We start from the raw sequence: 13,411 nt of genomic DNA, 5'->3' as shown, positions 1-13,411 counted from the left end.
TACAGGCATCCATGACTTACAACCACAATTGAGCCCAAAGTTTTCAGAACTAAACAAGACAGATGTTAACTGAGTTTTGCCCCATTTTATAACCTTTCTTGCCACAGTTATTAAGTGAATAACTGCAATTGTTAAGTTAGCAAAAGTGTTGTTAAATGAACCTGGCTTCCACATTGACTTTGCTTGTTAGAAGGTTGCAAAGGTTATCACATGATCCCAGGACAATGCAGCTGTTATAAATATATGCCAATTGCCAAGTGTCTGAATTTTGATCATTTGGCCATGAGGATGCTATAATGGTTATGTGAAAAACAGTCATTAAGTCACTTTTTTTCAGTGCCACTGTAACTTTGAACTGTCACTAAAAGAATGGTTGAAAGTTTATGACTACCTGTATAGGTATTTGAAGAGTGAGGGTGAAGGTTCGTTCTCCCAGCTTGAGGATTGGTTTCCGAACATTTTGTTAGCAGGCTAGGGGTCATCTTCAGCAGTGTTTAGGGGATATCTGTGTCACTGTTCTACTTATATAAGGGCTTCAGGTGTGGGAGTATCAAGTGAGGGTCTTGTGATGGGCCAAGTATGAGTTATCAGAGAGAGGCTTGTGATGGGGAGGTACTTCAGGTCAGGGTCATTGAAGGGTATGAATTATCACTAGGTCAGGAATGAGTCATCAGTGGAGGCTGGTAATGGGTCTTGTGATGGGGAGATTATATCAAGTCAGGGTCATTGGAAAGTGAACTGCTGGGGGAGGGGCTTGAGGGTTGGTGCAATCTCTGGATGACTGTTCAATTGATTTTGATTCTGAGGGGTTCGTATGCTGGTTGTAGATCAATATGTCTGTTGATGGAATTGCTTGTGAAGTGCCAGGCTTCAATGAACTCCCGAGCGTGGCAGGTGATGGTGTGGCCGATGATTTTAGTGTTCCTCCAATTGAACTGGTGTTGTTTGGTGTCAATGAGGGTAGTGATTAGGGATTTGGGATAATGGCGTTTGACTGCTAGCTGGTATTCATGGATCCTAGTTTTTAATTGATGTGATGTTTGTCTCACGTAGAAGTTGTTGCAGTCGTTACAGTTGATTTTGTAGATTACATTGCTTCTTAGGATCCCATGATCCCAAATTCCTAATTGCTACCCACACTGATACCACACAACACCAGTTTAATTGGAGCAACACTAAAATCATCAGCTACCACCTGCCATGCCACTACCTGCCATGCTCGGGAGTTCATCAAAGCCTGCAATCCACAAGCAATTCCATCAACAGACAAATTGAAGTACTATTTTCCATGATAAAAAGTAGCTACTGGTGCAAACAAATTTTCATTTGCCTTTTTGCAGCCAGCCATATTGAAAAATGAACATGAGTCAGCAGTGTAATCAACTGTTATTCTAAAAACTTTTTCTGTCTCCACACTTCCGCCATCCTATTTCCTGATTCAAAGGATTTCCTTTTTCTATCACAGAAGGCTCAGAAGCTATTCCTTTTATCAAGTTTTTTGAGTTCCACTAGTGTAGATGTCTTCTCATTCTCTTGCTTCCGATTGTTAAACCCTCCACTCCTTTAGGTCAATGAATACTCAGTCATCCAGGCCAATGGTGTCATTGAATCATGGCAACTGGACCAAACTTTGTTAATCTGAGACGTTTCATTGATCATCCAAACAATTTCATCAGTCAGAGCAAAATTAGTTAGACAGAGAGTTAGAGAGTCATTAGAACGTACCAACTCTCGCCATATCAACTTCAGGATTTTCTCTCCAAACTGCATTAGAAAAATATCAATGAAGACTCAATTATCTGGGCCAAAGGTTGAATCAGGGCAATGGACTAAACTTCGTTAATCTGAGACATTTTGTTGCTCCTCCAAGCAATTTCATGAGTCAGCAAAATTAGTCAGAGAGTCAGAGAATCGTTGGAATATACCAACTCTTGGCACACCAATTTCAGGAATTTCTCACCCAAATGCATTGCAATATGTCAATGAAGACTCAATCATCCAGGCCAAAGGTATCTAAAGGCTGAATTATGGCAATTGGACTAAACTTTGTAAATCTGAGACATTTAAATTTCAATGATTGTCTGCCTAATTTTGCTCTTATCTGATGCTGTTGCTTGGATGAGCAATGAAACATTTGGTCCAGTTGCCTTCATCCTACTCTCTGCATATACTCTGTGAACTATTAGGAAGGGGTTGTCTTTGCCCTTTTTCTCACGTGGTAGCTAAGTTACCTCTTATTCCTCTGGTATGCACCCCCTCCCTCCTTGGTAATGCCCTTGCAATTAAAGTAATCTCCATCTCCATCATTTTGCTATACTGCTGCTGCCTCTGATACAGGTGCCTGCTTTGTTCAGACAATTGGGATGATTTTCATGCTTTGGATGACCCTGATTGGAAGCATATATTCTTGAAATATATACTCTCTTAGCATTCTTTCATCCCTGCCAGGAGCCTTTCTCACCAGATTACAATGAGACTGCACAGCAGGATCTGGAGCACAAAACAGGATCCTGGGGATAATTCATCCCTCTTTTTAAAAAAATGTGTTTGGCAGGAAAATTTGAAGTAAATGTACAATTAAGGCATTTCTTTTTCTCAGTGTTAGGTTTCTTTGAAACTTTAAAAATTATTGATAAGCTCTTCTTCCAAAAAATTATATACAGTATTGTTAGCTAGCATAATGTTAACAATTGAGTTTTCCTAATTTTTACTTTAGGTATTTCTTATTACTCAACTGATAAAACAGGAACTTTTGGTAAGTATACTTTAGCCATTTTGTTTTACTGTTTTAATGAATATATCACAATATACCTGAATTCTTGTTCAGTTACTGTTCCTTATCCAGATGAAGAATCTAGGAACGTGAAGCAGTATACCTCTTCCAATGTTATTGTCATAGCAGCAGTCCTCTGTAGTAGGCAGGACTGAGAAATGACTGGCTGAAAACCATCAAATGAACTTGTATAGTTGAGGGAGGGCATTAAACATCAAAACAAGAATTTATCAACCGGCACTGATAACAATTAAAATAGGAAGTCAGAGGTTTAAAATAATGCTACCTATTTACTTTCACAAGAAAAAAAAACTAGGCTGTTATAAATCCATGCCCAGTTGCAAAATTACATGAGCACAAATTCTCATTGGGTGAGAAAAGAAAACTTAGTATATTAAACCTGAATTATAGTGTATGTTTTTTTAAAAAATCACAAAAATAAGTCTAATCTTGCCTTTACTAAGACATAGCCTGACTCATTAACCTCCAAGAAATATGTGGAAAAGTATACAAAGACAAATTATGCATTGTAAAGATCGCTTGGAGGTGGGAGATACTTCCAACGTAATCTACCGGATCTCCTGCATGGATTACCTGTAACTATGTAGGACAAACAGGGAGGAAGCTAACCACCACATTGCAAGAACCACAAGCAAGTCATCAGATGAGGAGACCCAAAGTCATTGGTCGCCTCACATTGCAATAAACAAGGACATACATTCAATTTTGCAGCTACTAAGATTGTTGGATGAGCAGGCACAAAAATAGCCAGGGAAGTGATTGAAGCCTGAGAAAAGGGCCCCTCATCAATCAACAATAGTGCTGATTTACCCCCAGCTTATCAAGTACTTAGGAGGTGGGAGGTTGGCAGCATAAGGAAACAACAGCCAACAACTTAATAACCAGCCATCAATCTCCATCTCCCCAATCTACATCTAAGAAGCTACACACAACAGGCAACATATAAATAACACACACCAAACAGCCCAAAGCACACAGAGAAGTCCCTGAGGATGGGTTCCAACATGAATCCAAAAGCTCAGAAGACAAAAACCTCTGGCCCCAGTGACCGACTCAGATTGGATCCTGCGACATTATCCTGGGACATGTCTACTTGTCTTAATTTGAGAAATGTATATTCCATGCACCTGGCTTTAGGACAAGTGAGTGAAATATTGTAAATTTGTAAGATACTGCATGAACCTTTTGAAAAGCTGTGGTTAGCACATCATTACTCTAAACTCAAAATATGGGAAGACAACAGTTCTTTATATGCAGAAGTAAGTAAGAAAGAAAGTACAAAGATCTTTTAAAAAAATTATTGTACTGGGTGGGAAGGTCAACTAAACTGACAGGTCTCAGATTGATGTTGTTATCTCATTCTGTTTCCTCATGCTGTTCATGTAATTCTTTTACATTTCAGATATACAATTTAAGTCTGAAAGTACAGGTAAATCTCTCTGTTCTCTCTCTTTTATTTCTCTTTCTTGTATACATACTTCATTTCAAAGTTCTCGTTCCCCTTATGCAAGTATGTTTAAGATGTCAATCCAAGCCTAATTAAGCAATCACAAGAAATGCATCTGGCTTTAGGACAAGTGAGTGAAATATTGTACATTTGTAAGATACTGCATGAACTTTTTGAAAAGCTGTGGTTGGCACATCATTGCTCTAAACCTAAAATATGGGATGACAACAGGTGTTCTTTATATGCAGAAGTAGGTAAGAAAGAAACTACAAAGATCTTTTAAATTTTTTTATTGTACTGGGTGGGAAGGTCATCTAAACTGACAGGTCTCAGACTGATGTTGTCATTCTGTTTCCTCATCCTATTCATGTAATTCTTTTGCATTTCAGATATACCATCTATGTTTGAAAGTGCAGGTAAATCTCTCTGTTCTCTGTCTTTTATTTCTCTCCTGTATACATACTTCATTTCAAAGTTCTTGTTCCCCTTATGAAAGTATGGTTTACGATGTCAATCCAAACCTAATTAAGCAATCACAAGAAATCTAAAGAGCTTGCTAAATCCAAAATGAAAAGCCTACAACAGATGCTTCTAAATTTTGGCAGCTATTTATACAGGTTACTTAAGAAAGTACTACAGATATTACTCCTTTAAAATCTTGCCAGCTAATACAAAATGTTTCTATTAATTACTATTGAACTTTTTTCTTTTTTTCAAAGGTGCAGATATTAGGTGGCTTGTGGTGATTGCAAAATGTACAAATCATTGCAAAATGATTTATTCATTTATACTGAATTTTGTGGAAATCTGGCATTTTAAAAAAATGGTTTTTTTAAAAAAAAATATGTAGTCCAGTACTAGGAGTTATCAATTTCCTGGAAGTCCAACTTCTTACCAGAAATCATGACATATTTTGGTCAATACACGTGCAAAACTGGGAACAGTCAATATTAATATTTCAAAAGGACTCAATCACAAATGCAAGCACCAAGGAATTAAGAGCCTTTGGATTTTTCTCCTAAAACTTTTATGTTTAACATGAGCTAACCTGCTGCCCACTTGTAACCATGTTGTCTAGGAATTAAGGAAGCTGAAGATGCCAATCAGAAGTTGAACTGATGCTTTCTTAACTCTAGATCTATATTTCTGTATTCAGGATGCTGCTTATAAGTGCTATGTGCTTAGAGCTCAAAGCATTGTTAGAGACCCCATACACCTACTTTACGGTCAGTTTCTGTTGCTCCTGTCTGGGAGGAAGTTTCCAAGTATTTCTAGCTGGATTATCCAATTCTGTAATAGCTCTCTGTTCCTAAGCCATCCATCTGGTAAACTTACAAGATTTGTTTTTCTTGCCATGCACATGTATACATAACCCAAACTAGACTGCTGTTTCTCTGTGTCATATAATACTTATGGGTATATGCATAATTTTGTATTTATTTATTTTTGTCATATTTATGTAGAGTATATCGGAGGTGGTGACCCCTTGAGAGCTGTATGCAACGAAATTTCATTTTAATGCATGCCGATTAGTGTACATTCAAAGTGACAAAGTTATTTTCTATTCTACTCTACTCTACTCTACTCTACTCTACTCTACTCTATTCCCCCCCAATTTTTTTTATTGGTTCTCTATCTTAATACGAAACATGAAATCAGAAATATGCTTATGATGTTCACAAGGAAAAAAGTGCTTCCATACAAATGTGATTAAAATAAATGTTACTACTATGTATTTTGCATTTTTCCACTTATTAGAACTAGAAAAGAAGATTTTCGTCCCCAGTATGTGTCTTTTGTAGAGCTTGATTAAAAATCTATAATTTCATTTGAAGTGGGAGATGAAGTCTTCTAACAATAGGTTAGGCCTATCCATTTTGTTTACTACAGATCTCACAGGATCATTCAGTGTATAGAATCAGAAAATAATCAAAAGAATTTATATCCATTTCTCTCCTTCCCCCCCCCCCATGGGTCCTCAATTCCTCAGTGAGATATTGTCTGTTTGGAGAATGAGAAAAAATCAAGAAAGAGTCACACTATATGAGCAGAAATTATATAATGTTTTATGAGTGTTCACCAGAATTTAGCCAATATTTTGGATAATATTGTCAGAGGTTCACAAAAGATCCAGCAACGCTGGTCTTTAGACAAAATACACAACCGCTTGCATACTCAAAACACACAACCGCTTGCATATTCATTACCCACTCTTCTGCATAGTTACTGCTACTCTACTACTGCTACTCCAACTACTACTCCTTGTGAGTACTGCTAGAGAAAAGCATTCTTTTTAGGCTGTTTTATTTGTACACACAAACACACACCTCCTTCCCTCTTCTCTCCTTCTCTTTCTCAAACATGCCTTCAGCTGTTTCATAACACAGCCTTGCCATCCTGATGCTGGGGAGGGGGACTAAAGAAAAGAGAAGAAAGCATCACAGATACTGGCAATTTTCTGGGCAGCCTGCTATTATTATTGTTGTTATTGTTGTTGTTGTTATTATATGATATTCAGCATGATTAATTCAGAGACCAAATTGTAAAAAATACAGAACTTTAAAGGCTCTGCAATGATACTACGGTATATGCTGGTAATATTTATTACGGGTGCTTAGTTAAAATAGGATAATATCCAAATTTTTATTTTTTAGATTTTTTTATCCTGCCTTTTTTCATATACAACTTAAGGCAAAGAATATACCAATTCTATTTTACCCACGTTTTTTTCTTCTGGCGTTAGGCAAGATAAGAACAGCAAACTTTGATTTTAACACTTTTGTCTCTGTTTGGGTAGACAATAGGAAAGACCTTCAAAAGGAAGTTGAGAACGAATATGTACCATTTTCTTTAATGTCTTCAAACCTGCGTGGCAAACTTCTAACTAGTTTTGTGGTTCTAATGAAGAAAACTGACCTTTTGGAAGAACTGGAATTCCAGGTAAAGAAGTTTCTGTTAATACTGTGGTTCATTTCCTTTGCTTCTCACAGTTCTACATACTGTAGCAGTTGTATGTGACCTGTACAAGAGTATATCATTATACAATTGCTGACCTCTTTAAAAACTTCTCACTGAAGAAAATAGCTGAACTCTCTCATTAGACTTCCAATTTGTCTTCTAGTCAGCAATTATGTTTTAATAACAGAGGTCCAAAATTCTTTTACTTATTTAGTTACAGAATTTATATTTCTCATATAATGATCCCAGGGATCTGACAACTGTTAAAACAAGAATGAAAACAAAACCATCCTGCCTTCCATGCACCAGATCAAACAATCCATTAGCCAGTCTAGTCCAATGCTTGGGGGAAACCAAATTTCAGGCATCTGACGTGGGTGCCAAAGGGTGTGGTGATTAGAGAAGACATGCCTCCAATGTCCCATGAGGGGACTTGGAGCTCCCCAACCTATCTCCTGGGGAGAAACAGTCCTGCGTGTATCTTGGTCCTGAGCCGTGGTGGCCTTTAAAAGTAATAACCAGCACCCTGAATTGCACGCAGGAATAATTAAGAGTTACTGAAGCTCATGCAGCAATGATGTAACTTGGGTGAACCACAGGGCACCCAGAACTGTGTGTGGCATTGCATTCTGGACCAGTTCCTATTTCTAGATGGCCTTCAGGTGCACCCCCATGTGGACTGCCTTGCAGTAATGCACTTTGGAGGTGACTAAGGTATAAGTGACGAAGGCCTCCCAGTCCAGAAATGGGCAGAATTGGCTCACAAGATGAATTTTTCCAAAGGCCCTATGATGGGCAGAAAAAATAATCTTGAGGAATAGGAAGAAGAGCCACAACCAAGACAACCATTAGATCAAAGAAATCTGAGTCTAGAGCACAACTTGTAACCTGAGTAAGTATCTCAGACAAGAGTTTTGAGTTCTCACGAAGATAAAAGAGAAGGAGGGGAAGCAGACTAATATTTGCAAGACTGATATCAATTCTTCAAGGTAGACTAGACCACACTAGAAAACCAAAGTCATAAATTATAATATTATTTCTGATACTATAATCTTATAATAAAAGTAGCATTAGCATGCATGACTTTCCTAATATGGTTACCTTAAAGGGCTACCTTTCATTCTTGCAATAAAATTTTACTTATTTTTTTGGAGTATTGGATTCTGAGACCTAAACAACTGCCAGATTTTCCAACTCTCAGGTATCAGCTATACACATTACTATTTCTCCCAAAAGAGCATCTGCAGGAAGGTCAAGAGGATCTGACAGGTAGGAAGGAGGAAGCCACACTGTGGGGCTGTCAGTCTATCAATTACCAAAAGTCATAACATCCTTTTTGCCAACACAAAAAAAGATTTCAAAAAGAATGACTTATGTTTCCACTATCACAAATTAAAAAAGCATTTCCCCCTATGGTTCTTAAACTTTACCTTATTTTTTAAAAAATCATTTACATTCCCAATGGACAGCAGTATTCAGATTCAATTCTCACATTATACTAACCCATCCATATAAATATCCATTTGTAAAATATTATTTTCCTGCCTATTTCTCCAACTCAAACTTCTAGCTAGAACAGGTTCTTGAGGACCCTGAACAATTCAGACTGAATATGGACAAACCAGAGTTTAAGGATCTGATGGAGAACTTGCAAGATGTCAAAGGAGTAATTGTCCCTGGACTTGCTGAGGCTACTCTCTATTTTCTTCAGGCTCTTGAAGGTAAAAATAGTCTCTTTCAATTACAATGGTCATTAATAATTCACTAACTTTCAAACTAAGAGCAAGTAAAATTGGGAGACAAACACATCTTTACAAAATTCTCCCTCTCCTTCTCTGAGGGAGACAGGCAGTTAAATATGAAATATAATCAAATAAAAATTTGTAAGTATTTTTGTACAAATACCTGTCTGTTGTTTTGTTGTTGTTAATTGCGAAGTCGTGTCCGACCCATCGCGACCCCATGGACAACGTTCCTGCAGGTCTTCCTGTCCTCTACCATCTTCCGGAGTCCATTTAAATTCACACCTACTGCTTCAGTGACTCCATCCAGCCATCTCATTCTCTGTCGTCGCCTTCTTCTATTGCCCTCAATCTTTCCCAGCATTAGGCCCTTCTCCAGTGAGTCCTTCCTTCTCATTAGGTGGCCAAAGTATTTGAGTTTCAACTTCAGGATCTGGCCTTCTAAAGAGCAGTCGGGGTTGATCTCTTCTAGGACTGACCGGTTTGAACGCCTTGCAGTCCAAGGGACTCGCAGGAGTCTTCTCCAGCACCATAGTTCAAAGGCCTCAATTCTTTGCGCTCAGCCTTTCTTATGGTCCAACTTTCACAGCCATACATTGCAACTGGGAAAACCATGGCCTGGACTATACGCACTTTTGTTGGCAGGGTGATGTCTCTGCTTTTTAGAATGCTGTCTAGATTTGCCATAGCTTTCCTCCCCAGGAGCAAGCGTCTTTTAATTTCTTGGCTGCAGTCCCCATCTGAGGTGATTTGGAGCCCAGAAAAATAAAATCTGTCACTACCTCCATTTCTTCCCCATCTATTTGCCAGGAATTGAGAGGGCCGGATGCCATGATTTTGGTTTTCTTAATGTTGAGTTTCAAGCCAACTTTTGCACTCTCCTTCTTCACCCGCATCAAGAGGCTCTTTAGTTCCTCTTCACTTTCTGCCATTAGAGTGGTATCATCTGCATATCTTAGGTTGTTGATATTTCTCCCGGCAATCTTAATTCCAACTTTTGATTCATCTAGCCCTGCCTTTCTCATGATGTGCTCTGCATATAAGTTAAATAGGCAGGGCGACAGTATACAGCCTTGCCGGACTCCTTTTCCAATTTTGAACCAATCAGTGGTTCCGTGTTCGGTTCTCACTGTTGCTTCTTGACCCGCATATAGGTTTCTCAAGAGACAAATGAGATGGTCTGGTACTCCCATCTCTTTAAGAACTTGCCACAATTTGTTGTGATCCACACAATCAAAGGCTTTTGCATAGTCAATGAAGCAGAAGTAGATGTTTTTCTGGAACTCCCTAGCTTTCTCCATGATCCAGCGTATGTTGGCAATTTGATCTCTAGTTCCTCTGCCTCTTCGAAATCCTGCCTGTACTTCTGGTAGTTCTCGATCCACATACTGCTGGAGTCTAGCTTATAGGATTTTAAGCATAACTTTACTAGCATGTGAAATGAGTGCAATGGTGCGATAGTTTGAACATTCTTTGGCATTGCCTTTCTTTGGAATTGGAATGTAAACTGACCTTTTCCAATCCTGTGGCCACTGTTGAGTTTTCCAAATTTGCTGGCAAATTGAGTGTAGCACTTTTACTGCATCGTCTTTTAAGATTTTGAATAGCTCAGCTGGAATACTGTCACCTCCACTAGCTTTGTTGTTGCTCAGATTTTCTAAGGCCCATTTCACTTCACATTCTAGGATGTCTGGTTCGAGGTCAATGACCATCTCATTGTGGTTATCTGGGATGTTAAGCTCATTCTTGTATAGTTCTTCTGTGTAGTTTTGCCATCTCTTCTTAATCTCTTCTGCCTCTGTTAGGTCTCTGCCATTTTGGTCCTTTATCATGCCCATCTTTGCATGAAACGTTCCCTTCATATCTCCAATTTTCTTGAAGAGATCTCTGGTCCTCCCTATTCTGTTGTTTTCTTCTATTTCTTTGCACTGTTCATTTAAGAAGGCATTCTTATCTCTTCTAGCTATTCTCTGGAATTCTGCATTCAATTGGGTGTATCTTTCTCTTTCTCCTTTGCCTTTCGCTTCCCTTCTTTCCTCAGCTATTTGCAAAGCTTCCTCAGACAGCCATTTTGCTTTCTTGCATTTCTTTTTCTTTGGGATGGTTTTAGTTGCTACCTCTTGTACAATGTTGCAAACTTCCATCCATAGTTCTTCAGGCACTCTATCTATCAGATCCAGTTCCTTAAATCTATTTGTCACCTCTACTGTATATTCATCAGGAATATGATTTAGTTCATACCTGAGTGGCCTAGTGCTTTTCCCTACTTTTTTCAATTTAAGCCTAAATTTTGCAACGAGAAGCTCATGATCTGAGCCACAGTCAGCTCCTGGTCTTGTTTTTACTGATTGTATAGAGCTTCTCCATCTTTGGCTGCAGAGCACATAGTCAATCTGATTTCTATGTTGACCGTCTGGTGATGTCCATGTGTAGAGCCGTCTCTTGGGTTGTTGGAAAAGAGTGTTTGTTATGACCATCGTATTCTCTTGACAAAATTCTATTAGCCTGTGCCCTGCTTCATTTTGTACTCCAAGGCCAAACTTGCCTGTTATTCCGGTTATCTTTTGGCTTCCTACCTTAGCATTCCAATCCCCCATGATGATAAGGACATCATTTTTTGGTGTTAATTCTATAAGGTGCTGTAGGGCTTCATAGAACCGGTCAATTTCATCCTCTTCAGCACCAGTGGTTGGGGCATAGATTTGGACTATTGTGATATTGAATGGTTTGCCTTGGATTCGAATTGAGATCATTCTGTCATTTTGGGGATTGTATCCCAGTATTGCTTTTCCTATTCTTTTATTGACTATGAAGGCTACTCCATTTCTTCTGAGGGATTCTTGCCCACAGTAGTATACCTGATGGTCATCTGAGTTAAATTCACCCATTCCTGTCCATTTTAGTTCGCTGATTCCTAAGATGTCGATGTTCAGTCTTGTCATCTCTTTTTTGACTACGTCTAGCTTGCCTTGATTCATGGATCTTACATTCCAGGTTCCTATGGAGAAAAAATCTTTACAGCATCGGACTTTCCTTTCACCACCAGATATATCCACAGCTGAGCGTCCTTTCGGCTTTGGCCCAGTCGCTTCATTCTTTCTGGCGCTAGTAGTACTAGCCCTCTGCTCTTCCCCAGTAGCATATTGGACACCTTCTGACCTGAGGGGCTCATCTTCCAGCGTCATATCTTTTTTCCTTTTAGTACTGTCCATGGGGTTTTCATGGCAAAGATACTGGAGTGGTTTGCCATTTCCTTCTCCAGTGGATCACATTTTGTCAGAACTCTCTGGTATAACCTGTCCGTCTTGGGTGGCCCTGCACGGCATAGCTTATAGCTTCACTGAGTTACGCAAGCCCCTTCGCCACGACAAGGCAGTAATCCATAAAGGGGTCTGTTGTTTAAGTGACTACAAATAAGACTTATTAACTGATCAGATAATCTATTACTTATTTGGCTACCACTTCCAGGACCAGGACCCTACCCAACTTTGCAGAGGCTGAGAAGCTACTATTGTTTTCAACCAAAATAGAAGAAAAATCTTAAAAAAACAATTGCACCATAACCCAATCAGAGCTAGAGCCACTATGCATGAGTGTGTGGGGAGGAAAAGAGATTCCCAATATCATTGATCTTGTTTTAAATAAACCCTAGAGCGTTATGTCCCAAATAGGTTGAATATCTTCATCTGGAAATGCATAGGTATGCCAGAATCTGCTGAAGTGTATTGACGCAATAGGAATCATTGTTTAGTGACCCTAATTAGGACCATCAATTCAATAATTAAGTGAAGCAGTTGCTAATGAAACCTCTAAGGGATTTATAATCTTACTTCAGCTTCCATTTGCTTTATAGACCTGCAAAGATTGTAAATGTGAAGATTAGTCAAAAAGTTACTTTTTATCACCATTGTAACTGTGAATGGTTGCTAAATAAAGCAGTTGCTAAACAAGTACCATCTGTAGATTTCCATAGGCCCATCATTAGATGAGCAGACACTGCTTATATGTAGCATAAAGAAACCTGAAGACTTGTCCCCAAAAGGTTTCTTAATGGGTAATCTTTATTATAAACAAATGTTACATTTGTATTGTATCTAGGATTAAACTGAACAGCAAAAAATTCAGAGGATACTAGGGAATGCAAATTTAGATATGGGTGGAGTCCAGCCATAGTGCTAATTCATAATGGTTTTACATATTGTATGAACACACCTATGGCTTATTCAATAAGCCAAATAAGCCATGTTTAAATAAACTTTGGTTAAGGGCCAATAAACTTTGTTGATAACTTAAAATTTATTAAATGATTTTTCACTTTGGAATTCACAATGGCTAAATTCACACACAATATTTAGCTAGAAACATAGGAACCTGGCTTAATAATGACATTGACGTAACTGATCACTGAAAGGCAAATTGAAAGGAATCAGAACTGCTGTGTGGTTTAGTATGGTTAATCAAGTTTCATTT

At 38.5% G+C, this 13,411-nt stretch overlaps 1 protein-coding gene across 2 annotated transcripts in view; it reads left to right on the top strand.

Annotated features, from left to right (window-relative positions):
• GSDMA (gasdermin A) overlaps positions 1 to 13,411 on the top strand; it is a 32,240-nt gene that overhangs the window by 14,274 nt on the left and 4,555 nt on the right. For both annotated transcript variants that reach the window (XM_039358965.1, XM_039358964.1), the window contains exons 6-10: positions 2,717 to 2,755; positions 4,197 to 4,223; positions 4,631 to 4,657; positions 7,039 to 7,181; positions 8,770 to 8,920. In XM_039358965.1, coding sequence (XP_039214899.1) covers positions 2,717 to 2,755; positions 4,197 to 4,223; positions 4,631 to 4,657; positions 7,039 to 7,181; positions 8,770 to 8,920 — 387 coding nt within the window. The remainder of the gene's footprint in view (positions 1 to 2,716; positions 2,756 to 4,196; positions 4,224 to 4,630; positions 4,658 to 7,038; positions 7,182 to 8,769; positions 8,921 to 13,411) is intronic.

This window comes from Crotalus tigris, unplaced genomic scaffold (assembly GCF_016545835.1).
Source record: "Crotalus tigris isolate CLP2741 ecotype Arizona unplaced genomic scaffold, ASM1654583v1 scf7180000019068.10715455, whole genome shotgun sequence".
Taxonomy (NCBI): Eukaryota; Metazoa; Chordata; class Lepidosauria; order Squamata; family Viperidae; genus Crotalus; species Crotalus tigris.
The sequence above is the reverse complement of the archived record's forward strand: the minus strand, read 5'-3'. Positions and strand labels throughout refer to the sequence as shown.